Genomic DNA, 26,028 nt, shown 5'->3' on the forward strand with positions numbered 1-26,028 from the left:
TCCTCTGAGCCGTACGGCAATCCCGATAAATAACAGCACAAATAAGAGGGTTCAAGAGAAATGGAAATTCCTCCTTTCTATTGATGCTATGCGTGGACCCGACAAATCTGACGAGACTGGTATTACGCGCGTGACTTGTGATCAGGAGTTGAATGATGCTCTTATGCAACCCTTCCAGACTTCTATACTTTGGCGGAACTATACCCAGCATTATCCTCTTCAAGGAATACCAACTTCAATACCCGAATTTATTGAAGAACTGCGCCAGTTAAATATCGAATGTCTAGAAGTTCATAACTACGCAGAAGAAGATACAAACTACCTACTTGACCTGGACGACATTCTCAAGCATTTTAAAGCACTACCAGAGACAAGTCATCCGTTAAACTTCCTGGATATCCGGAATCAAATCATTTCCTGTGTTCCAGTTCATGTGAACAAAGTTGATCTTCTTCGCCTGGCACTACGACGACAGGAAGGATGGGCTGGAAAGACCCGTCCTCTAAAGGTTCAACTCGACTATGCAGACCGTGAATTCTTTCTCGTCTCCAGTCGACACTCAGTATCACCTCTACACTCGGATACTGGAGGGAAGATGACATACGTTGTTGGTATCTCAGGCTGTAAGACCTGGTATCTTCCTCGCAAATTTTCTACCGAGACTTACGAGATTCTTGCAACATTTGGGAGCTCTACCCCAGAGACATATAGTGATGGCTGGGTGAAGGTAGATATTATGCCTGGAGACCTTCTGTAACTCCCCCCGCCCAGGTATGTTTCTATCTGCTAATACTAGCTAGAATCATGCCGCCTGGCTGTCCCCATGCAGTCTTCACACCTGAGCATTCGCTCACTTTTGGAGGACACTTCTATACACTCCCTCATCTTGGATCCAGCCTCCGGATACTGGCCATCCAGGCTAAATTTAATCACATCTTCAGCAATGAATCTCTTACTGAGCAGGACTACTTGAACTTTCTTATTATGTTAGAGACATACAAGGATTCAACAAACTCTCAGCAAATGGCAAGCATTGCTTCAAGTGGGATAGGGTGGGGGATTACAGATCAGCATCAAACTCGGGAAAAGGCATCTGAGATTAGGTGGGACGGACAGGAGTTCTGGGAGCTACAACAGAGAGTACGACTCCAGATCTTCGACATACAAACCGAAGGATTCGCGAAGTTTGATTAGGATGGTTTCGATTGTTTCTGCTGTCTTCTAATGCATCCTTTAATCACGAGGTCTCCTGGAAGCAGCCGTAAGATGAATTACTATACAACGTTTAACTAATATTTATCAACTATCATGTTGCAAAAACTAATAACTTCCCTCAGTCTCCTATTAAATATGGGACAGATGAGAAATTACAACTGGTTGAAATACAAGGTACAAAAAGAAGGGAAAGACATGAACCTATATATATCAAGTAGGTAATGAAACAAGCGCCTCGCGGTATCGAGTGAATATTGGTCGATAGGATATTGTGGCATCCTTTACCTTGTAGCAATTCTTTGTGCCAGCGTAGCGAGTGGCTGAAAAGCCCTATAGTGCAGTGTCTGTTAGCCATGCTCGGAATCATAAGAAAACCTCACATACTCGATATTTGTTGATAATAGAAGCTTTGTCACCGAACGCCTCTTCTAATTTGGTATCTATTTCTCCCACTGTAAGTTCCTTTCCAGCAGATTGTATGATATCCTGAATTGTACGGGGTGAGCTGATGTCAGGTTTTATGACATGTTGCTGTAGTACTATTCCCAGCTGGGGTGATATTTTCCCATCAATCCGTTTCTTCGTGCCTTTGAAACAAGGATTTCCTACCAGCTTCCATAATGTGTCGGACTCTTGCTTGAAATGCTGTAATAAGTCAGGGAATGCCTTAATTAGGGATATAGATATATCATACCGGATAAGAGTAAAGAATGTTCCACACCCGCTGAGGATAATTGGAGGGGAACTGTTCAGGCGCAAGCTTTTTAGCGCTTTTCTCGATTATATCTTTCGGCAGTGTCTTGTCCGGAGCAGTATATAGGACGTGCCATACGCTATAAACTGCAGTGTAATAAACCATCTCCTCAGTATCGCCCGTTTTATTGCTTGACTCGCAACAGGTAGTGTCCGCAGAAGTGTTGATTATTGAGGTGATATCCCGAGTTCCCATTAACTCTTTACCTAGCGAACTGGCCCAAGCTGCCTCCACTTGGTACTGAGAACATGCATCCTTCCCACAGGCTTGCCTTGGTGTCTCCAGATCGGGGTTATTCGCAGGTAGTGATGTTGGCAGATATGGACATAGTTCATTGGTATTTGATCCGAATGGCTTTTTCAGAGGGGGATTGTTGTTGGGGAAAGAGACCAAGTTGATGATGTTAATGCTGCTCGAGGCTGGAGGTGTGTAGGAGTCCGGCTTGGATAGGGAGGAGACAATAGTGGGATTAGGAGAACCAAACCCAGATTCCGGACCTTCACAAGTGCTCTGTTTTAGAACAGGCAATGTATTAGCATCCAGAACAGCCAATGCAGGTAACTTCTTAGAGACCTACATCATACTGAGGTACGGATGCAAGCGGCGAAGCAGTTGTGCCATTCAGATATTGGCACGTTTCTGGAGACGGCCAGACCATAATCTCTTGTGTCATCTGGGACTGTTGCTGGCGAGTCAGGGGGGTATTTTGGCTTTGGCCCATACGCGGACTGAAGATGTGACCAGGGAAAATCGGCTCAAACGCGCATGACTGGTTAAACCAAGTACAGCTACCGCTCACTGGAAGCTGTGACTGCTGATGTACTTGCGAATGGTCTACCCCTTGCGGAAGAAGAAATTGGCAGAATTCTGGCGTGGGGTAACTTGGGTTCACGGCTATGTTGAACGATAGAAAAATGTCCTGCGCTGGCGGAGATGGATGCTGGTGGCTAGGGGAATGGGAATCTGATGGGCACTGGGAAATAGTAATTCAGTATTGGTTGTCGATGATGCGAAGGCAATGCGCGTCTGTTGATCAGCCAGAGACAGTAGGGAGGGGTAAACATACAGCATATTGAGAACTCAGTGGGTAGTGAAGAGTGTCCTCATTATAGTAACCGATGTTCCATAGAGTTCCCCCTGTCATATCATTTGGAATGCTGTTGAATTCCAAATTTTCCACATTGGATGTGTCAATGGCGGCGTTATTTAAAAACTGTGGCGGGGTGTAAGGATGGTAGCCTTGTGCTTCGCTAGCGAGTTGATTTGTCATTGTTAAGGACAGGTTCTTATTGACTGTGGCTAAAGGCGCGCTGGAGTCTCTAGAGTATTGCTCCTCTTGTTTATTTTTGTCTTTGTTTGCGCTCAAGGAGCCTCTGTTATTTTGGTAAGAGTATCTCTTACGGGATGGCTTTGTGATACCCCATCTCTTCAGGACAGACCTAAGTGAAGCCTCACTAATACCTATCAGAATAACGTAGTCGATAAGGAGTTTGTTTCAATAGCCACCTAGGTTTGAAGTTATCGGACTGGAGTTTCCCTATGATTTGCGTGACAGTCCACTCCTTGTCCCGATAAAGTTCAGTGATGTGAGCCCTATGATTTTCCCAGACGCTTGGCTTAATACGCATAACGATGGTCAGGCTGATGGATGACGTTTCAAAAATGATTGATGGCAGGACTTAAAGAAAATATTAAGCTTGCTTGTAGTATGGAAGCAAAGATGAAAGACTGGGATCACGCCAAATATATAATAAGTTTGGACTATCGGTGCACTAACCCTTCGCTTGGAGGAGAATGCCAAAGCTGCTAGCGCCGGTAGCGGGTTCTTGCTGGACTGTGAAGGGAACCTGCTCTTATCCAATAGAATATTTTCTCTTTTTTGCTTTAATCTCTCCTAGTCCGTCTAGTACGCCTCGTTGAATAAGCAATCTGAAACCGCATGACGAAAGGTTCTCGAGCAGCTGAGTTCAAGGGCTGGACAGACTACCCTGTCAGCTTCCCACTCCCCACAGCTGTTCCAGGCCACACCGTAAATTACTGGCGTCGACGATCGTGATACGAGGCTCCTGCTTCTTTTTGGCATATTCCCTGCCCGGTGCATGTGTCTTTACAGACTCATCATAATCTCATCGACGGAGCAGCTGAGAATGAGAAAAAAGTCACGGCAAAGGGGCGAGTACGGGCTTATGGTCGACGGGGACACCAGCAATAAAATCTTGGAAAGATGGTAGTTGAGGATGAGAAGAAGGAGGCGGCGAAGACGCAGATTGGGGCTCATCGGCGTTGGCGGCCAGTCGATCATGGAAAGACTGTAGCGGTGGATGAGGAGGCGGCGAAGATGGAAATGGGGGCTCATCGGCGGCGGTGACACCAGCGAGGAGATCTTGGCTGGATGCTCGCTGAAGGTAAGGAGAACCGATTGTTGGACTGGATTCTGAGGAAGAGACCTCGCCAGCTCGAGGGGCCAGTCGCCAATGCATGGCCTCTGCCTTTTCCCACGGAACTTCCATCTCCTTTGCTATTTTCGACCACATCTCAGCTTTATGCCTGTTTTCTATATCAGTAATCAAATACTCAAAATATCCACTTCTTTAGAATGGGTACCGCTTGTAAAGCCGTGTGAGTTGCCCCATCTTGTCTTTGGCCGCCAGCTGCTTTCTATAATGAAGGCGGCAGCTTATTTCACTTCGCCCGGGTAATTGATTGGCAATATCCCGCCATATCATGCGTTTGCTTCGCAGCTCGATAAGTTGGATGCTTTCCTCACGAGACCACTGCTTTCTAGGAGCCATTGCTGCTGATGCTTGGGTGTCTGATTTTGAGGTAGAAGAGGAGCTATCATTGCTGCGAGAAAATGTACAACCTCCACGGCGCACGCTAGATTTCATAAACTGACAGACGGATTCAAAGAGATTGTATCCAATAGAACACGGAAAGGCTTCGCTGGCACCAATATCCAACTCAGCCTCGCGCTCGCGACATGCATGATCTTGCGAGGCTAGAAGACAGGTGTTCATCGAGTCATTAAAGTTTCGTGTGGGAAAAAGAAAATAAGTTAATTAAAATAATCCGAATTCCTACAACACATTATGTAGCCGGGTACACGTCCCGTGGCAAAGACTCTACTACAATACTCTTCAATCGTTTACAGTTGTGCTACGGTCAATCTCAGATAATATTATTATATAATTAAATAAGAATAGAATATAAACAAGCTTAATCGTCCCCCGTCTAGTTTTCTCGCAAGCCAAGCCTCAGTTCTATATTAAAGATCATGATTGCAATCTTAAGATGGCCCAAATTCATAGCAACAGTAAGCGGAGTTTCCCTACCAATTCTGGGCTGAATACGTCCATCAGCAAGTAGGACCTGTACCAGTTCCAGCCGATTTTCTCTCGCTGCCCAATGAAGTGCAGTCCAACCCTCATGGTCAACAGCATTCAGATCAATATTCTTGTCTAAAAGCACCATTGCTACTTCTTGATAGCCGTGCTTGGCTGCTAGATGTAGCGGAGTCTGCCCATACTCGTTTCTGGCGTTTACGTCGTGTCCATGGCTGAGTAACTCCTGGACAGTCAGAGTTTGCCCGGCGGCCGCTGCAGTATGAAGCAACCCATGGACAGCCACGTTTATAGGTGACTCCATGGTTGGCTTCACTCCGTAAACAATTTCGCTGTTGGACAGTGAGCTTAGCCGAGAAAAGAGGAGGGCGGTACTGACATGACCAGGTTTCCTTTGATTCCTCCTTGCTGCAGCGATTTGCGTGCAAGGGCAATATCCAGCAATGCTTGCTCAGGGCTCTTATCAAGATGCTTGCAGAACAATCGCAGAGAAATTGTCTCAAGGCCAGCTAGCCACGCCTGATAAACCTCTTCTTGCTTCAGGTCCCGCGGGGCACCTAGTGGTATCTCTCGAATCACACGCGTCACCTGCTGGTATCCAATGCCCTCCAATATCTGCTGGTATGCATTGGCAAGATCCAAGACTCGGTTATCTCGTCGATAAGCTTCTTTCAGGTCTCGATAGAACTGGTGGCAAGGGGTCTGCTCGTTATAATTCCCTAGTCGAAGCGCAAAGTCATTGATCTCTACCACGCAGCCTGGTGCACAGCAGCTGAACGCATGAAGTTAGCAGAGATTCTGTGGTACGTTTCCACGGACTTACTCATAGGCGCTCTTCAAGACAGACATCAAGAATGGAATATCGCCAAATATCTTATCCACTCGTACCAGGTCTGCGTTCTGGCAGAACCGAGCTTGATGCCAATCTGATTGGGCCAGATCGTCGCAGATAAAGGAACAGTTGGGAGGGACCCTATAAAAAGCTCAGCGTTGGACGGTCATACTGATTCTATTTACAGACCATTCTGATTGCATGCATACTTGGTCAATCCCGTACACCTGTATCCGGTCAGCAGGTACCACCAAGATCTGCGATGTCCTTACGCTTGCGTTTGGGAAAGTATCAGCTAGCAGCTTTGTTAGTTAGAGCGCCACTGATTAGGCAAACAAGAAGAACATACCAAATTCCATAGCCCAGTACCCGGCACCGGTACCAATATCAAGAATGACTTTGGGGTCCTTCACCGGTCCATGTATCAACTTCCCAAGATAGTTCTTCGTGGCTATGGATTGACGGAAGTGTCGGTCGATCTCAAGCTTCAAGATGTTAGAGTCACTGCCTGTGAACTTGACGACGTACTTGCCAGGTCAACAGGGCATATATATGTATCTATCTCCGGATATCGCCTGCCACATAACCATGTGGTTCCGTAGGGATCTTCATTGAGAGTCTCGGTTCTGTATCCGTGAGCAGGTGGGACGGGCCTAAAGGCCCAGGTCACGCACGAGAGACTAGAGCCAGGGGAGTCGTATCCATCATCTGTATCAAACGAATTTCTGCGGAGCAGAATGCTGCTGCCCGACTGTGGTGATGGCGGTGGCGTAGAGGGTGATAGCGTGCCAACGGGTTCCTACCAACAATATCAATAAATGGACATGAAGTAAAGAGAGTCTCTCACAATTCTGTTATCTGGATAGAAAGAATATGGAAACAGGGTATAATCACCTCTGCCACGCAGGTCGTCGCAGGAGGCTGCACTATAATAACTCATGGTGGGATCGCACCAGCTGCCGAAGAGCGAGTGGAAGAGAAGCCGAAGCAGCGATAACTTGGGCAAGGCTGTCGTATTATGCGCGCCTTGACTGGGGTATGATGGCTCGACCTGAAAAAGCTCGCGCGGACTGACGACACAGGATCGCCGATGTGGGACGCTTTCCCGGAAAGGTATGTGCTTTTTTCGAAATCACGGAATGTCCGAGTCCTGCGCTGTAAGCGAGCTTTTCTTGAGTCTTGTGAGCACTTGTGCAAGGCTGTCAGCCAGATGAGCTCAAACAGGTTAACTAGGATCCATTGGGTTGCTCCTGCATTAGACCCGCGCCACCACCCTCTTCTGTTTTCCCGCTGGCGCTATTTCTACAAAGTTTATCTCGCGGTCTAGATCTTGGGAAGGACGTATGGATGGACGCCAGATTCTTGGACAGGACCAAGGGAATCGGTGCAGGTAAAGAGATTTGCTGCAGGAAGGGTCCCAGTTACTAGCGGGAGCCCCTAGCCACGAGGATCATTCATGAAAAGACAGTTTCAAATTTGACTAGGGTGCCCTTCGTGTAGATTTGATTTGAGGCAGTACTCTAGATCACAATTATGAGTAGCGGATGATTACATGATTCTGTCGTGCCCCTGTCCTGAAGCTCCTGCCCAACTCCAGTCAGCCGCAAAGTGACGTAGAACCCTCTGGAGATGCAGCTGACTCGTAAATCTTGGTGTCCCATCCCATGCTTTGGCCGAATTGATTGCGTTGCTCTTTTAGCACGGAGCGGGTCAGTAAGTAGTGCTAGAAATCGTAAGGACCCGCGGCTAAATAAAGCACTCAAAAGGTAGCACGAACCTTAGTTGTCTTCATAATAGTTCTGATATATGCCTAGCTTTGGGGAGAGAATGTACCCAACTTCCAGTAACTCTGGGTAACCGCCAGTATTCAATAGTTGTATCAGTTGTGTTTCTTGAGTCCGTAGTAAACGCTGGAGTTTCGGGTACACCGGTAGGAGGACACAAGAAATCCCAGGGCAGCTCAACCCCTTCTCGATTCGTCGTAACCTGCGGCCTTTTTTTAATTGAGTCTCAGAATGGGACAAATCAGTCAGGCCCTGCTGCCGCAAAAGATCTCTTCCTCGTCCGGAATGGTTAGGAAGTTTGGTATTCGAGGTTTCAGTCCTGCTCTGGCCTTTCATAGACTGTTCCTCTTTGATTGCCCATGACCTCGCCTCAAACAACGGACGGATTTGGCTTTCCAGGAACCTCTCATCGCTTGGCATGAATTGGCCTGTCGAGTGCGGATTGTGCTGTGACGCGCGGGCCTCGTAGATCAATGGGGATAAATCTTTTGCAAAGTATAACTCAGTCCGGGAGAGGCGCCACAATGCTTCCCGGAGTACCTCCTCCGTAGTGATCCTCCGTCGCTTCTGGCTCATGTCGAGTTCAGAGAACAATTTCAGGAGAACACTTCAAGGAAAGTTGGGGTGATAATTGAATTCGGTATTATACTTTATCAGGCTAGTTCAGATCCATGTTGCGTCGCGTGAGCCCCACAGGGGCGAGTCAATCTGGCGAGCAAAAGGCTTGGCATCGCGGCAAGTCCGGCTTCAAGCAAAAAGTACTTATTCTATAGTTAAGATTGGCTGATTGTCTCATGGGCTTGCCGTCCATTCATCGGATGCGTCCGGTCATGAACTCGAACGCCTCAGGATTAGTAATATCACCCAGAGCAGGTCGTGTTGAAAATCCCTGCCAGACCATCCGAAGTCCTCCTCCTGCCGAAGGCTGGACTTTCAACCCACCAGATAATGCCAGTACACAGCTGGGGTGTGCCTCCACGGTATGAATATCCTTCTCGCCTTTGGAAAACTCTTCCTGTGACTGATGATGAGAGGACCCATAGATAGCGAAAAGACCCCCATCCCATTGACCCACCCCATTCAAAGGCCGAAATAGGGATAACGCGTCAGAAGAGTGCACAGGATGGGCTATTCGGGGTGCAAGGGAGTCCGCGATCTTCTTTGGGTCCGGATCCGCAACATCCTGGGGCTGGAATTCGATAATCATGGGACCCATCCCGAAGAGAGCCAGCTCTTTCTTCACTCCAAACCGCTTTAGCACAAAGCTCATAACCTATGTACGTGAGTGGAAATACTCTAGCCAGGTCTCAGAGCCTTACCTCTGTGTCATCATGGTGAGTTCTGAGGAATGTCTTGCACTCGGGCCCACCTTTGCAGAACATGATTCCTGACCCCGTATATTTTGTAGATTCATCAAATACTTTCTGCACATTACCCACATCATCCACAGATGGAAGTCCGACTAGGAAAGAAATATAACCCGACGTTTCCATAGCTTTTGTATATCCGGGCTCCAGCACTGCGTCAAAGTTGAGGTCGTGCTCCAGATATGCGTTGTCCTCCATCTTGTGCTTGGCAGATGACTAAGATGAGTAATCGGTTCCTGAAAGCCAGAGGCAAGAGGAATATACAATGCGGTATATTAAACAAAGCAGAAAACAGGCTCCCCTTATATAGCAGACGTATATGATCCTATTTACATAATTATTTGCGTGTGTGCGCGTCTGTCCCTGCTAAACGTACTTCTTCTCCTGCCCGTGAGTGCATCCCGAGTACTGTAACAACATATCGTCAGGTCGGTTTGGCCGGGCGTTCATTTCGGCGGTGGAGGCGGCGCGCCTGGTTTTGTGACTCCGCTGGTGTCATAGGCGCCTCTCCGGCAATTCGACAGCGGCATCTGGGAGGATATGGCTGTAAATAGATCTTGCGGTTACTTACAGTATAGGGAACAATCCTAGGAAGAAAGTTCACGGTATTTTGCTGGCAGTACTGGCAACCTGCGGATTAAGGTAGCCTATAGGGCAACTTATAGGACAAGCTACAGCACTTCGAGAACCCCTTTAATGGCGCAAGTAGGTATTTGATAATGAACTAGGAGTAACTAAGACCTGCGGTAGATTATCTAGAACGCCAGACCAAGCTCGCTCATTAACTAGTCCGTGACCTGGTAGAATAAAACCAGGACTAGAACAGCAGTCCGTTACTTACAGGAATTGGAGTGAGAATCTAAGCCGAATAGCCTCAGACTGGTATCTGGAAGTCTTTTTTTACCGCGTCGTTCACCTTGGCTCTGATATCAGGCTTCCCCTAATTAGCCACAAAGGGATCTCTAAACCACGAGGTGCCTGACTTACATTCCGCTCACAGTAGGCTTCTAGATTATCTAGAAGGTAAAGTGGGATAACCACATGACTGTCAGAGGTTAGCTTCAACAATATTGTCGCTTGATCCAAACATACTCTTGTTTATTCGAGAAGCTTGTTTGCCCAGAACTCCGCGCATAAGAAGCTAAGGATCCTACTTTTCTCTCGGTGAAACAAAGCAATGCCGCATCCATATGTACTGTACGTGGTACCTGGACAGATCCGGTATTATCCAGCCCGTCCTTGTGGACTTCAGACAAGAGCGCCGCTATGCCGTAGAAGGTGGTTCTGGCAGCGGGCATCTAGAGTCGTCAGAGAATGCTATAGAAACAGGAATCCTGGTATTGCTTGCGTACATTCGCACATTTAGGACAGTGTTCGCACGCATGTTTCATCGGTATTATCTCCTTGTTATTTAATTTCAAGCAGTCGGAAGAAGTAGCTTTCAAGCATCGGACACGGCGAGGGTTGGGCTCGGTATACTCGCAACTGTATTGGACTCGACCGAAGAAACACATCTTGAAAAGAGAGGATATTAGCCAATGTAGTGAACGATTCTCAGGATTGCTCACGTTTTTCGCTGGTGTGAAACAAGGAAACAAGAAGTATATTCTAGCAGTCCAAGGTTTAAGAAACAGTTGAATAGATAGAATGATAGAAAAGAAAGAGTAAGGCGGGAAAAGAGGGAGACATAGAACTATATCCTAGTTGGCGTGGGGGACAGGTGCGCTCCAGATCTCATGCAGCCTTGCTTTGTCGCCTTAGCATTAATCACTGGCAGAAACCTCTTCGACTTCTTGGCCCGGTATGTGGTGATCGGGATTTGGTAGCATGAGCGTAGATCAGCTATCAATATTGCCCCCCTCATCATGGTCGTCCAACGTGCCAATGATGGAACTCTGCGATTGGCGCTCGGATGCAGATACTTGCGTCTCTCCCACAGGTTCGAGTGGCTCATTACCGACTACAATGGATGTCTTCGTCCAATAGCATTTAGAATTAAGCAGGCTTTGAGAGCTCCAAGATTCCGTATATAGACATACGGTTCCGGAAAACCTTGCATTGTCGGAGCCGAGATGCCGGAGAGGTGAATTGACGAATCAACAGCAATAGAAAAGAACTCGGTTAGCGGTAGGTCGACAGAGTCGTTCGAAGGAGGGTGATCGAGAGGGGTATGGAAGCTAGGTTCGAGTACCGTCGATTCTCGCCTAGTACTCAGACAAAAGGTTAGCTACTGATCTTTTCTCTGGGTCTTCGAGAGTCATCTCGCTTCGGTAGTACATGGAGATTCGGAGAATTGCTTCACAGAGCTGCCTGATGAGCCTAAGACTGTAAGTAGACGCGACAAGGTCGAATGGGAGGACTGGATGAATACCCTGGGGTCTGGCGGAGATTGCTGGCTGTTTGTCTGTGAATGCAAAGCTGGAATGAGAATATTGAGGAGGATCAATAAGACTGGGAGGCCTAGACACATGCCCAACATCACCAACGCATGAGGGTTCAGGATCCTGGGAATCATCTTCGCCCCAAAAACATGCGATAGATTGAGACAAGCCACAGTGCCACGGTCCAAGATCCTGGCGAAAGGATTTCTCCTTGATGTGTTCGATAAACAGACTTAGACGAGCCTGCAGTCTCTCAAACCCATGGCTAGAGCAGGTCAGTGCAGCTATGCACCTAGTACAGAAGACAAGGCTAGCTAGCCTTATGTTATGATATTGATTATGACTTTCAGCATTGTTGCAGGCTGTGAGGCGGTCTACTTGGAGTACTGGGGTTCTAGAGTTTGGTCCTTGTACTAGTGAATCCAGTAGGTCGACGCCAACCCCTCCGCACCGTCGATCTAAGCCAAAAGCGTAAAATTCCCTGCCACGGGCAGGGAATTTTACGCTTTTGGCTTAGATCGGCTCACCAGGAACAAGTGGAAACAGCGGCCCCACTACTAGCTTGTTTACAGAGCACAGGATTTCTCTTGGCAAGATCTCCACTCACGAAGTCCATAAAGATGCAAGCCTTGCAAAAGTCTCGCCGCAAATTGTTTGAACCTTTGTATTTAGATGGTTTCTTGCATTCTCTTTCTTTAGTACAGCAAAGTGGTCGTGGCTTGTCAGCATCTTAACAGGGAATCAACACCAATGCGCGCATGGATTTCCTGAAAGCTTTCTTTTCCTGCGGCAGTAAACGCCAAAATCACTGGCCTTCCTTAAACAACAAGCCTCCATTGGAGGATGACCCTGTAAGTACCATTCATATGGCAGCCATTCTCCTCGCTAATGCACCCTTGCGGATAGCAAGATACGACAGTTCAGAAAACTGCCATCAAGACCGGTGCAGATCTACCTCCCGACAATCAAATTTGTGCCACATATCATGGCCATCGCATGGCTTCTTTCTGGCTTCCTCCTACTCGACATAACCGCTCCAGGGCTGCAATCGACGTGCACCTCCGAGTCTCAGTGTGCCTTGATCATTACGATTTCATAGGGCTTGGATCCCCTCCAACGTCTGAACATGACCACGTCCTGGTGCTTTTCTCTCATGATCAATGGGAAATCTGGGTCTCTGTTCCTTATACATACGCTATATCCAAGAACCCTCACCTTCCTAAACTGTACGAGCCCGAGAACACCTCCCGCCTGACAACCTAACTTCTATTTTTTATTCTTCTTTCTAAGATTCTTCGGTTGGCTACTTTCCAAAGAAATACTCCAGTCCTGGATTCGTCATAAATTTTCCATGTTTACCTTTTATACCTGGCGTCCTGCTTGCCGTGCGCTACTTAGGAGAAAACTCCTTGACCTACCCAGTCTCCATCGTTCCCATTCTGAACCATAATTATGTGGCCACTTATTTTCTTCGGACTCTATGTTTCTCTATGTCTCTACCTTTGGCCTATATTACTTTTTTATACTGCTCTCCCTTTTGTGATCTACTGGTGTATTTCTTTCCCCATAATGCTCTATCAAAGACATTGGAGACAACAACCCGCGGAGACAATCCTCCCGCTATCCAAAAAGGTCTGAGAATACGATTTCTTTAATAAATCAAAGCTGATAACCCTAATCCTCCCACTAGCGATGGAAGCCAAGAACAGAACAAGCTCAAGTGGCAGATACTGCCTTGGTTGGAGAGCAGGTTGTTTCCTAGAAGCGGCACATTTGTACTGAGAAGCCTGTTGAGATAGATTGAAAACCAGGAGAATAGAACTTCAATCTCTCTAATTCCAGACATTTAATTTTCTAAGTGACACAGGAACAACGACTCGATCGATCTCGTGATGTAGGACGGACCGGTAGGTATTCTTGATTTTAGATCCCGCACACCTTCTGTAGAAGACAAAATGATTCCGGTGCTGAAGCTCGCTTACCAAATCAGCATCCGCTCTTCTACTCGTGCTGACAGGCCTAGAAAGCAGATCTTTATTCAATCCCCCCTAGGGCATCTGACCAGTGAGGAGGTAACGAAGCCGAATGTCATGAAGGTTATCGCCTACAACTAAGTAGGGGATAGACATTTCCACATCACGTTCTAAAACCTCCCAAGGCTACTGCAAGTCCGCATCCTCGCATCCTTCCACCCTCGTGTTCCCTGCATCCTTGCGTCCTCTTTGCCCTCTGTATCTTCGAAACTGATAGGCTGGTATAGTGTCTTCGTGTTCGGTGCGACACTCCCTTCTGTAAGACGTTCTATCCCTTTGATTACTTAGAGTCCGCCTCCCTGGCCAACCACGTAGCTCTCCGAAACTCCATTGGCCACAATATCTGGACCGTAGCAGGCCGCATTGTATGGTGTAGGATTTGATACGAAGCTTCGAGTAAAAGCACTGCCGCTCTATATTGCATTAATGCATACTCTAAGAATACCCCATCCTTGTAGGTCATGGGAAACCATGAATATCCAATTTGTCTGGTTGGAATACACGGAGCAGCTGCAAGTCAAGAATTGGGGATGTGCTGGGGCGAGTATTTATCGACAGCACGGGCATTGTTCCAACAGCGGTTATTCATCGCGGCGGAACTATGCTCTAACCTTTTTAGAATGACTGGATGATTTCAGCAGTAATATAAAAGCACCATCGCTCTTTATCTGTCAGGTAGCTGCTCGTTCGTCATTTCAGAATTTTCCTCACGAAAGCATTCAAAACCGGACAAAGCTAAACATGTCTTCACAACCCAAGATCGCGACAAGTTCGCCCACCGACGACCTCCTTATTACATCGCAGCTACGACATGGATACAAGAAAGCCAGTAATCCAGCACTTCGCGAGACAGCAACCAGACCTTTATTCGAAGATCTTCTGAACGAATACTTGAGATGCACGACTCTATCTGTCTATGGTGAACAGCAAGTGGACAATAGCCTGCAAGCTGTTGACGTCGCTGTTGGGTTTTATGATGATAACGACAACGAACCTGGGCCAAACTTGATTTTCGTGCTTCTAGCAGAGCTGAAGCGTCATAAAGTCAGTTCCACAGGCGCATTGGAAGCACAGCTCCAAGAATATGCCGACCGCTACCTCGACATTGGACGGGGTGGGCTTGCCAAATATCCCACTGTATATGGTGCTACAGGATATGGTACTAAGATACGATTTTTTCGTTTCTCAAGGGAAAGCGGTCATCTTGAAGACATGACCTTCTCTGGGGCCTCGCATGTCTCCGAACGGGAGTCCTACTGGGATCTGAAGACGGATGGAAAGAAAATTCATCAAGTACTGAAAGAGATATGGGAATATCGGAAACAGTTAGACATGTACTCGGCTCCCCTTCCCACGCGTTCCGCTCTTCGCGGCCCGGAGGGTGCCTTGAGGGGAAGTGAAACCGGAACCAGTGCTTCCCCTGCAGACCCCAAGGGCAAGAGAAAGACTGCCCATAGCGAAGATAAGCCACCTGGTCAGGCGTCGAGGAAGAAATCGCGAGAATCGATGTCGTCGACTGCGGAGCGCTCCAGGTACCAGGATGTTGGGATACTTTCAGTCCTAGCAGACTTTTATTCCTTCAGAGTGAATGGCGAGCTGGTGATGAAATACCAAAATCAGTGGACAGCGGAAGGTGAATACCTTTATCACGACGCCGCTCAGTTGCGAGGTACTTTGCACGCGCAAAACACACTTAATGAATACACCGACGTTGGGAAGCTCTCGAATTATAAGGATACCTTTTACTCTTTTCAATTGGATGGTAAGCTAACAATGAAGTACAAGGATAAATGGAGATGGGAAAACGGGTATCTTTATCACGACGAAGATAAGTTGCGTGGCCATCTTTAAAGACATAGTCTACAGCTGCCTTTTGCCTTACTATTCAACATAGCTTGGCATATCAAGTTCTCATACCCGTTGATTTGTCTGAACATTTTGGGCTCTCTATCTATTTTATGATTCAAAGCTGCTAGTTCTTCATTGGTCGAAAGTTTTCCGGAGCGGAACTTTGATTTCCCAGACTGGCGATCCTAGTTGCTGCTGTCGTGTTCTCCTCTTTGATTCTCTCTGAAGATAAATTGGGCCACAATAATTACTACTATACTATCTCTTAACTCAACGCTTGATCTCGAGTATTAATGGCGCCATTCCAATTCTCACCCCAATGTATGCTTTGTCTTGGTTGGATAGGTGAGCCAGACTGGACGAAGGAGTTTATCACAGGTAGGGTCACTATTTCCCTTCTTGAGAGGAAAATATGACTTAATCAACTAGTCTTATTGAAGGACAACCATATTGAGATTGGTCTCCTTCAATATAATAAGGAGTCGTATTATCAGCAGTCAAGAAGAGAGGGTCGAAACACGGAGATGAGAAATAATCCCTCCTCATCATTTACAGCTGTTGAAACCTTCCTCGTGCATGTGTCTTGCGACCGCTTGCTTCGTGGGCTATCGAAAATGACCATCAAACCCTATCAGATGTTTAAGCTCTGCCAGGCTCTTCAACCTGACCGACAGAGAAAATTCCCAATCTATGAAAAATATGACTTCTCAGGAAAGTAAATCTACTTGAAGTACATGATTTGTCTGATGGCATGTTCTTAGGATATCTGGATCCATCTAAGCCATTCATAACACAGAACCACCTTTCCAAGGCCGATCGAATAGGGCTTGAGCCAGCACCGGTCATTTCCAATGGCTTTGCGTGGCTGCGGCTACCCCTTGAAGTAGTTTTGATGATTTTAGGATGTCTTACGCCATGGGATGTTATTCAATTCCTTTTGACTAGCAAGCAGGCCTTGCTGTACGCCACTGCATTCTGTAGACAGAACCCGCACTATTTCTACCGTTGCAGTGATACAGTCGGCAACGAAAATGATGAACGCAAGCTAGTTATTGCGCTTGCGGCAAAGTTCTCTATCGCAGGTCACCACGAGTTAGAGACGCGGTGGGAGATGGTGTCAAAGATTGCACGAATTGCTGCACTTGTACCCTACCTTGGTCAAGACTGCGCTGCTGAGAGGACGTTGGATCCAAGAGCCCCTCTGCAGTTACTTGACCACCATTTCGGACTGCGCGAAGCAACTCTGCAAATTCCTGATCACGTCAAGGCAATTGATGTCAACAGTATCATGCTCAACGGCCGTCGTTATGTTTGTGGGATCGGATTCCAGGACGGAACAGCAAATTGTTTCTTTGGCAACAAGACAGGGCTCCTGTACAAACAATGTTTAACCACTGCGATGAACACCATCAAATTTGCGGTGGATGCGCTTGGAGTCAGATTTCTGGAATGGGGCACTGACAAAGGTTTGTCCAAAGCCGGTACTTCAGCATGGTGGGAAGGCTTTACTCAAAAGCAGGGCTGTCAAAAGATCAAAATTGTCTATGATGTGAGAGACTCAGCGTATGCATAAAATCCGGCGACTTACACCTGATAACAGGCGCTCAAATTCCGGCACGTCAGTTGGTGTCTTGATAGCCCCTGCTCATTTGCAGAAACACTGCTGATAAGAGGAGAGCATATACCCGTTCTTGGTTGCGGATATATCTCCAAAGAGTACTATATTCAACAACATCCTGTACGTGAGGCTGAGCTTATAGCCAAGTTTGGCAACTTCACAACTGAAGCTCTCTGGTTCGGTCAGGACTTAGAGAGAATCTCAATATACTCTAGTGAGGGCCTTAAAGGCATTTTTGGAGTGTCTATACAGCGGTCGTCAATGACATACTCTGTGGGTACATGCAGGATTGAACTAAAATCCATGACCTTGAGCGTACCTGCTGAAGTCTTGACCGAAATCGATGTCTGGACATCTGACGTCGGACCTCTTGATATAGCAGTAAGTCTCATTTTCTTATACCTTAGAGTTTACATAAGCTCATATCTCTGCAGCTAAAAACCAGCTACAATCGTCAATTGCATTGTTCGCAACCTGGAACCTATGCAACGATGAGGAGTCTTCAACCACCGTCAGGCTACTATATTGGAGGATTATTTTTCCGCTTCGGGGCCATCTATATTGAATCAGTTGGCATAATATGCGCTGCTCTCCCTTTGGATCATTTATATAGGATCAACAAAGCCTCTACCGAGAGTTGAGTGATCCTTCTTTGGAGGCATGAAGAGACCGTTTCAGCGTTATATCTAGACTGCAACCCTAAGCCTACGTTTTCATTCTGGATCACTGGTACTGCGACGGCAAGTATCAAGAGATCATCCTTGAAGAAGTACTTGTGATCCCTGCAGAAAGACTTGATTGGATCAATTACTACAATGCTTCCTGAGCTAGTTTATGGTACGAAATGGATTCCCTAAAGCTTTTGAAGACACGCTCGCCGCCTTCAATTGGTTCAGCCTCTTTGTCCAAACCTTTATCCTTCCTCGTGCCTCAACACAAACCAAAAAGGACTGCTGTAGGGAGGGGAGAAGTAGATAGTTCCGGAGGGAAGCAAGAAACGTGTAAAGATTTGTATTCTACGCTGACTTCGAGACTGAGTAAGGACGACAGCGCTTAAAGTTCTTAAAGCAAGCGGGAATGGAAGCCAGCATTACTTAATACCTAACGGCAGAGCTCCGTTTCCGTGAGCTCAGGCCTCCTTAGAGCGGTTTGACTGGTCGAGACACAACAGCTCGACATGCTCCTAGAATCTAATAAGGCATATAATCTTGTTGTCTGGCGGGACAATCCTTCTATAAGCGAAATCGTGTGGGACTGTTTCCAGTTAGCGTGGGTATCTCGCCGTGCAGGCCTTCTGATAGGCTATGGGATATGTGAGCGTACGGCCATATAGAAATCTCTGGATTTCCCAAAGTAGATGCGAGTGATCCCCGAGTAAAACTTGTCGGAGCATACTGCCCTCCGGTGACGCCTGCCCATAAGGGTCGACCTCGCTTGGTCATCTCTTAATAAGCTAGATATCTTATATATAATAGTATCTTTAAGTTAGAAACTTCTTTATTAGTCCTTTGGACCTTTGGTTGTTGAGATATAGTAGATTAAAAATAGCTATTTTATATGGAATACAGCACCTACGGACTACCCGGGAACCACGGATCACCCGGGATATACGTTAACTAACTAGTTAACTACTAGTAGTTAGACAGTTGGCCGTACCGGCCACCCAATAGTATAGGCATCCATCGATTCCCACAAAACTTGTGGGAAACGAATGTGTGATTGGTTCTAATCAGCAGCTGGAGACCGCGACCCTAGTTAACTAAGTAATGACTAAGCGAGGTCAAACCCCTAGGGGCAGGCGGTACCGGAGGGCAGTATGTTCCGACAAAACTTGGTGCCTGAGGCGTACAGGATGCCAACAACTTCCTTGACCACGTCCAGATGTGGTCCACACGGGCCGGAAGAAGCTTGGCGAACCTCCGATTAAGTTGATCTGGCAATTACCCCGCCCATCCCCCTTTTCTCTCGCGTCCCTGATCTTGTACCCTTCGATCAATAATGGGCGTACAAATCAGTCAAGAGGTTGCGGAGGAAATTTTCACTGCCTGCCAGCGGCCAAATGCGCAGGGGAGGATTGATGATATCCTTCATAATGAGAACGTAAGACTTACCTACCGTCGTACCTTGTTTTCACTAACAGTTTCAGTTTCGGACACTTCTTTCCAACCTCTTAGAGGAAGTTCCCTTTTGGCTCAAGAAACAAGTGCATGATAAGATGCACAGAAAAAAACAGGAATACGGTGAAGAAAAGGTAATCAGTCATAGAGCTTTTAGCAGCTTATGGGCTTCACCAGGACCTAGCTTCGACTCAAGCTTAGGAAAAGAACTTTTGAAATGGTATGAGAAACCAGCGACATTATTTAATGTCTCAAGTTCCTCGCCAGACTCTTCACCCGGCTCTTACATTGCATCTCTCTATCTTCTTGCACAAAGGCGAATGGCCGATAAAATTCGCTGGAGGCTATCCCTTATTCCTCTCGCGACTCTATCAAAGAAGTTCAAAGGCATTGGTACGGAGAGCTTGAATAAGCAAGTCACCGACATTTTAATTGCTTCAAAATGCGTCAGCGATGATAAGGAAGAGATATCTCAGCGTCTACCCTCTTTGTTCTCCGCCGCAAAGAAGTACCAGGCCCTATGCGACAAAATTGGGATTGGCTCACTTTGTTGCCTTCCGCCCGATATTGGCGATAACATGTTTGTACTTCCCCAGAAAGGCCACTATAGTCTAAGCTGACCGGGTTAGATGGGAGAATAGACTACCGTATTCTGGGGAAGTGCATGAGGCATGTGTGAAATTACTACTTGATACAGATATTAGGGAGGTGTCGTCAACTATCATTGGGCTAAGCGATCATGGGCCTGTGACTGTTTCATTGGCTGCGACGAAGGTTGTTGACTTCTGGGAAAAGAAGTTGAATGAGTTCAATCTGGAGTACACCCAACCTGAGGGTTTTCCCATGACTGTAACAACAGTTCCGCGTAAGAAGCCCTATTCAATCCTTGCTTTATTGGACATTCTTGCTTACATTTCGTCAGGTCTTTCTCAGCATGATAGAACCGATGCCCGCACCTTACTATCCCCGCCAGGACAATCCGAACAGTCCCAACTAGGGGGGATTCGGTACGCCGCAGCAACTCAGAGAAGCCAGAAGCGCCTTGAGAAAACAACTACCGATGAATCCAGAAAGAAACGCAGAGGGGAAGCACAGCATCCTACGGAACAGGCTGGAATAGATAATGGAATCGGGTCGTCGGAGTCGTCGTTGGATTTAAGCAGCCAACCAGACATCACCGAAGCAGTCCCGGAACCAGAAAGATGGACAGCATGGCAAAACGACCGACAAAACTCATCTCCGACTAGTGGCGACATCTCTTTGCCCTCCATATTCTATACCTCGGTTCCAACGACAGGTCTCATTGACACGGATGATGCAATGCATAACGTGGCCTACCAATTTAACGGTAGCCAACAACACGCTCTTCGCCGCTTAGACCCTGGTTTAGGCAATATACCAGAAGTCACAAACCCACAATTGCATCGGGCCGATGGCTATCCTCGAACTATGTTGGTCGACACAAATGAAGCTCTGCAAAACACGGCCTATCATTTCAACGGTAACCAGCATCACGCTCTTCATGACTCAGGTCCTGGTCTAGACACTATACCATACGTCGCAGATCCACGATTGCACCGGATCGACGATCACCCTGGAACCATCTTGGTAGACACTGATGACGCTCTGCAAAACACAGCATATCAGCTGCCCACACATCATGATTGTTCAACTGCTGGATATCAGAATTATTCCAATCAGCAGGCCAATGTTGCAAGTAATTTACCCTTCCAAACGCGATTGACGACTAGCCTTCAGTATGCGAGTCCTCTAGTCGATACAGATGACGCCATGCGAAATATAAATTACCAGCACTGCGATTACTCTGTTATGGGCTTTTCGCCTGTTTTGGCCTATACAAGTGATTCTCGCTTCCGTTTGCCTGATGATCTCCAGTCGACGGGTCCTGTTTTGGACACTATAAGTGATCCTCCGGAGGCACACAGCAATTCAGGCTGCAACTCAAATGTCGATGCCTCCTTTTCCGATGCAAGGGTAAGTGGTATCGGGTCTGAGCGTTGTATGTTTACGGGATATCCTTTTCAGGCTCTACACTCTGGAGTGGCGGCGGCCACTTACTAAAATTGTTTATAGAATTATAATCCAGGAAATATAAAAAGGTTGTAGTACACAGAAGAGTAGACCAATTCACAGCACGATATCAACAACAAAGTGTACCCTATCCGTATATTATCACCACCGCAGCCAGCTTCCCACTCTCCGAAACAACGATGTTCGATGGACCGAATATATGATAGTAGTGGTCTGCCTCTACAGCTCTGCCGTCAATCCATGCAGTGCCGCCAATGTAAAGAGGTATCAGTATTGTCGGCGACTTTCCAATCGAGCTTTCATTAGGGAAGTAGACAAGGCCCCGGGTTTTATATTTCGAGATAAGCTTCGGTTTATCTTTGTAAGAAACCTATGGAATGTTAAATAAAAATTTAGAAGCCAATGATGGGCAGGACTAAGGGCGAACCTTTGAATATTCGCCTGGACTCAGTACATCACTCACGATCGGAGAAAACCCGGGCGTACTTTCAAATAGCGCAATAGTGCTGGGGTGTTCCGGGCGTAGAGAATGGAAGAAAGCAAAGATTTCGGACCAACATTTTGTTGTCAAATCCTTCAGCTCAACAGTTTTAGGTATCGCTTCAACGTCTTTCCCGCTCGATGACATGTTTAGTAATATGCCTATAGCATAAGAGCTTCAGTTTTTCGGGTAAAATGGGAGGGAAGACAGATGGAAGCGATCAGATAGCGCGTGATGGGCAACTAGGTTAGAAGAGCATTGTTGAGGGGCATCTGCGGGGGATAGAAGATTGAAGCTTATTGCATAGGCCTTGACCGCCTTCTCATAATGTTGGTGCCCGAATGTCTCCGCCAAGCATCAGGTCGGATTTGCATTCGGTTGATGATCGAACGCAGGTGGGCGGATGAAAATGCAGTCTTGAAGTAATCAGTAATCAAAGAATCGATCACGAGCTCTTGTAAACAGAATGACGACTTTACAGTCCGGGCGTCGCTTGACCACCGTTAGAGGAGGATCATCCTGTGGGCGGCAGAGGTGGCTACTAGTGGTGAGTCCGAATCGGATGACGAAGAGATTACGTATAGATTGGTACGGCAGACATTGTCACATGACAGATCACGGGATCATTAGCTAGTTAGATACGGTCGCGACACACGCTTCCGAATATCATCATCTTATCTTCCCCAAGGCAACCCTTACAGACATGGTGAATGTGAAAAAGGGACAGGTCAAGAGAAGGAGTACATCCAACAGACTCTCACTGATTACCAAATCATTTGGCCCTTCACACTCTAATTAAACCCTTGCGCTTGCTCACCCATGCAATCCGCCAGATTTCCCGTCGGCTTCACTTCAACTTCACTTCAACTTCACGTTGACATCTCAAGCCTATGCTAATTCAAAGAATGGTGAGGAGCAGGGCTAAGCCTGATTCTTTCTCGCGAACCCCATGCTCCGAAAGACCGTAATATGAGCCAATGCGGTTGGTGGAGTTTGTCTTGACTTGGTTAAAATCTCGGCTGAGACTCTTTAGGGCCTCTGGGGTACAGTGCTGCAGTTCGGGATGTGAGTGCCAGGGAGGTCGTACGAAAACTTCGATATATGGCAGTATGTCACTAGGACTCTTGTCAAATGGAGTCCCGGTCAGGACCCAGCAAGGAGGTCTTCCGGGTATCTGAAGCATGGCCGTGGTGGTGTGACCGCCGAAATTTTGTTCGTATGGCCCTCGTCACGGAATACCCGTGCCCATGTTAAACACCGGATCTTGTGAGGCTGAAACTGATATTTGGACCCTAAACCTGTTCTGGGTAAGACGTATAGATGGGTAATTGTGGCGGCGCGGTTAACCCAGTTCTCGTGGCTGTGGGGGGAGGTGATGACAATTAGGCCACAGGAAGCTTCGTCAAGGTTCCAGTTGGGCCGCTGCAGCAGATTTTCTTTACTAACATTTCCTTCATACATGTCATCGAGAGGCTCCTCCTCTTCCCTCTCGCGGTCCCGGGTTTCCATCGACACTCCCAGGGTATCCTCTTCACCACTCGGCTGTTGTTCATTACCTCCAGTTTCAGTATTCTCTTCGCTCGGCTGGCCGACCTGAGAACCATGGTCATTTGGGGAAGGTAGTAGGGTGTCAGTATTAGGGGTAGGAGTGCGGGATCGGTTGCGATATTCTCGAGAGGACCTCTCTATTCTCGAATTGGAGTTGGTGCTCTCAGGATAGTCCTCATTTTCATGGTCATCGTTGATGGTGTTCTAATCGAGGATATCCGTATGGTCGCGTGGAGGGGGTGTCAGGCCTGTGCGGCATTATTTAGTATTAGTACGTGTTCCAAATAATTCGACAGAGCCGGCTGAGAGGTATATGGTACATACTGGTACTACCAAGGGGAAAATCAATCAGGCCAAGAGTATTGGTGTTGAATTTGGTTCGAAAACCTGGGTTGGGCATAGGGCATCCTCGATTTTCGTGGGTATTGGACTCATGGCCTCCCCGCTCGCTGACTTCTGGAAAGTCTAGTTAGATAGATGACACTTGCCGGATTGAATCTTGAGCATGTTGCTTACTGGTACTGATACTGAATTCCCTAAGCCGGCGCCCGGCCTCGTCGCTCATATCCGTTGATAGGAGCCGCCTTTGACGAGCTATATCACAGGGTTAGTTGCTATAAACCCGAGACGAGATCAGGGTGTGACAGACTACCCGCGGTCTCTGCGGCGTTGTCAGGGCTGTGGTGTCTCTTCCGTGGGTCTGGGCCTGTGGTCACGGTTTGCCCTGGTAGTCTCTGTGTAGAGGATGGAACGGAGTCTGTTGAGGGACGAGGATGATTTCGCTGGTTGTTCCCTAGGTTATAGGTCAGTAACGAGGGATTAGCAGGGTATAGGGGATATTTTGGCGTACCGGCCCCGCATAGAACAATATAAAAGATAACTTGTCCTGGCTGCATGTATGTGACTGCCGCAATAAAGATTCGTCAGTCCAAATCTCGATAACTTCATCAGGTAGTTCTCCTCTTGATACTCGATGGGGATCGTATACGAGTTTGCGTTGGTGGCGGTTAAACTGAGACTGTTTCTGAAGCATTTGTTCGAACTTATACAGCTTGATATTCTCGATAGTAACTACATTAGTACTGGCTTAGCCGAAAGACGCCACTCCTTGCGCTAAGGCATTCAACATATACGTAGACCGTGCAGTTGGGCAGAGTACCCGACTCTATCTGGGCCGGGGCCGAGGTCGTAATATCTTGTGGGAATTCCGGGAAGCGAGGCGCGGCTTGGGTGTTGTCTTCGGAAGAAATGGTGCTGCAGTAATAGAGATTATCGCATTCTCTAGATATGTTGGTCAGCGGGAGAAGGGCTGGACAGGTGGTAAACTCGGAGGATGGTGTTACCAGTGGTAATGCGGTTGGGCTGCAGATGTTTCTGTAGGGGTGGTGGGTTTGCTGTTCGGTGATTAACAATTACTGGGGTTCCCGTGGGTACTGTGGTGTTAAGACTTGGTTGGCTGGCCCTGGGTGGTTGTGTTGCTGAAGCAGATGAGGTTCTCTCGGCAGTCTTGATGGCCGCGGTAGGGAATGTTTTGCTAGAGTTATGGTATGGCAGTAAGTCCGTGGAGTATATGATGGAAGTGGGTGGTAAGAGCAAGACGGCCTGACTGGTTGTTTATGAAGGAAGCGTTGACTCCGCAGAATTCACAGTTAGATGAGATGGAGGGAAGAACAGAGGCTTCTGTAGACAGTAATACTGGGGTTGGGCTTAAAATTTGCATGCTCAAGTTAAATGAGTGAATTTGCGCGTCGCGCAGGCAACGGTGACGAGTGTGGGCACTTGCCGGTGACAGCACGGCCAGCTTGATGCACAGTCGGTTTTCCATAAGCTGGATCTTATAGTTATTCGGCTGAGCTGGGTTCATTGTCAGGTGGCAGATACTGGATCTGGCAGTCAACAGGAAACGGATTATGTGAGGAACAAGAGGTAACGGGATTAAGCCGGAAGCTGGCTATCTCCACCAAGCTCTAATGCGAGCGTAATGAGGGCAAAGAAGAGCAAACAGCAGATCCGATGGACAGGAGTCTTGATCACCCGTCGTCGTTTATAGTGGCAGTGGTGGTGTCTGCGTCGGTAGCGGCATCTGTACCCGGCCTGGTTGTATGATCCCGAGCTCCTCGGCTTCAGTGTCATCATGAAATCGGGGCTGACAGTTGGAAGGGCGCAGAATGTTGATGTGTATTCATTAAAGCAGCGTGATAAGCCAGGCTTTCCTTGGTATGCCACAGCAGAAAGCGTCATCCTCGCAATGTCAAACCTTCTAAAAACCATAAGAAGATAAGAATCTGACTAAGAATGAGATTCTAGCCACAATGCATTAGAGACATGGAAAAGATCCGCTACCTTTAGTCGATGATTACACCAAGTCTGTTGTATACCACTCGCCGCGTGGTCTTCCCTCTTGATGCGCCATTATTTCCTGCCTTCGCCACTTCACGACCGTTATCTCTTGCTGATCGCCATTTCCTAAGGGATAAGCTGAACGAATACCGCATGCTAATCGGACTACTACTCAATAGCGGAGCTGATATTCATGCGAGGAGTGAAAAGGCGCGGGCGCCGCAGTATAGAGCCGCACGGTTACCGAATGAAAAGATAATAGGGCTGATTGTTGGGAGGGGCACGAATGTTTGTGCTATAGCGGAACAGGGGACTAA

At 47.4% G+C, this 26,028-nt stretch overlaps 8 protein-coding genes across 8 annotated transcripts; 3 read left to right on the plus strand and 5 right to left on the minus strand.

Moving 5' to 3' along the window:
- Positions 1-88: 88 nt before the first annotated feature.
- On the plus strand, positions 89-1,194 carry BDV17DRAFT_282405 (uncharacterized protein; the record flags this gene model as incomplete). Its single annotated transcript, XM_073760194.1, has 2 exons — positions 89-623; positions 797-1,194. The coding sequence occupies 2 exons, from the start codon at positions 89-91 to the stop codon at positions 1,192-1,194; spliced, it is 933 nt and encodes a 310-aa protein (XP_073614569.1).
- A 2,934-nt stretch (positions 1,195-4,128) lies between these two features.
- On the minus strand, positions 4,129-4,761 carry BDV17DRAFT_292231 (SANT/Myb-like DNA-binding domain-containing protein; the record flags this gene model as incomplete). The annotated part of the gene is made up of 2 exons (XM_073762327.1): positions 4,129-4,516; positions 4,574-4,761. 2 exons carry the CDS (start codon positions 4,759-4,761, stop codon positions 4,129-4,131), a joined length of 576 nt encoding a protein of 191 aa, XP_073614570.1.
- Positions 4,762-5,188: 427 nt separating this feature from the next.
- On the minus strand, positions 5,189-7,232 carry BDV17DRAFT_265659 (uncharacterized protein). The gene is made up of 8 exons (XM_073758184.1): positions 6,990-7,232; positions 6,675-6,941; positions 6,492-6,627; positions 6,415-6,437; positions 6,332-6,369; positions 6,134-6,283; positions 5,690-6,082; positions 5,189-5,642 (listed from the first exon to the last, which is right to left on the minus strand). The coding sequence occupies exons 1-8, from the start codon at positions 7,080-7,082 to the stop codon at positions 5,201-5,203; spliced, it is 1,542 nt and encodes a 513-aa protein (XP_073614571.1). The 5' UTR covers positions 7,083-7,232; the 3' UTR covers positions 5,189-5,200.
- Positions 7,233-7,595: 363 nt separating this feature from the next.
- On the minus strand, positions 7,596-8,620 carry BDV17DRAFT_116559 (uncharacterized protein). The gene has a single exon (XM_073753943.1). The coding sequence runs from the start codon at positions 8,500-8,502 to the stop codon at positions 7,921-7,923; it is 582 nt and encodes a 193-aa protein (XP_073614572.1). The 5' UTR covers positions 8,503-8,620; the 3' UTR covers positions 7,596-7,920.
- Positions 8,620-9,595, minus strand: BDV17DRAFT_116566 (uncharacterized protein). The gene is made up of 2 exons (XM_073753944.1): positions 9,246-9,595; positions 8,620-9,199 (listed from the first exon to the last, which is right to left on the minus strand). Exons 1-2 carry the CDS (start codon positions 9,489-9,491, stop codon positions 8,738-8,740), a joined length of 708 nt encoding a protein of 235 aa, XP_073614573.1. The 5' UTR covers positions 9,492-9,595; the 3' UTR covers positions 8,620-8,737.
- Positions 9,596-15,798: 6,203 nt separating this feature from the next.
- Positions 15,799-18,204, plus strand: BDV17DRAFT_265664 (F-box protein). Its single transcript, XM_073758185.1, has 4 exons — positions 15,799-15,933; positions 15,985-17,104; positions 17,156-17,554; positions 17,608-18,204. The coding sequence occupies exons 2-4, from the start codon at positions 16,307-16,309 to the stop codon at positions 17,812-17,814; spliced, it is 1,404 nt and encodes a 467-aa protein (XP_073614574.1). The 5' UTR covers positions 15,799-15,933; positions 15,985-16,306; the 3' UTR covers positions 17,815-18,204.
- Positions 18,205-19,130: 926 nt separating this feature from the next.
- On the plus strand, positions 19,131-20,419 carry BDV17DRAFT_116643 (uncharacterized protein). Its single transcript, XM_073753946.1, has 4 exons — positions 19,131-19,273; positions 19,320-19,870; positions 19,920-20,155; positions 20,224-20,419. Exons 1-4 carry the CDS (start codon positions 19,172-19,174, stop codon positions 20,226-20,228), a joined length of 894 nt encoding a protein of 297 aa, XP_073614575.1. The 5' UTR covers positions 19,131-19,171; the 3' UTR covers positions 20,229-20,419.
- A 1,001-nt stretch (positions 20,420-21,420) lies between these two features.
- BDV17DRAFT_116614 (uncharacterized protein) lies at positions 21,421-22,109 on the minus strand. The gene is made up of 2 exons (XM_073753945.1): positions 21,770-22,109; positions 21,421-21,712 (listed from the first exon to the last, which is right to left on the minus strand). Exons 1-2 carry the CDS (start codon positions 21,968-21,970, stop codon positions 21,470-21,472), a joined length of 444 nt encoding a protein of 147 aa, XP_073614576.1. The 5' UTR covers positions 21,971-22,109; the 3' UTR covers positions 21,421-21,469.
- Between the last annotated feature and the right edge of the window lie 3,919 nt (positions 22,110-26,028).

This window comes from Aspergillus undulatus, assembly GCF_047715775.1.
Source record: "Aspergillus undulatus strain CBS 261.88 unplaced genomic scaffold BDV17scaffold_31, whole genome shotgun sequence".
NCBI classification, from domain to species: Eukaryota; Fungi; Ascomycota; class Eurotiomycetes; order Eurotiales; family Aspergillaceae; genus Aspergillus; species Aspergillus undulatus.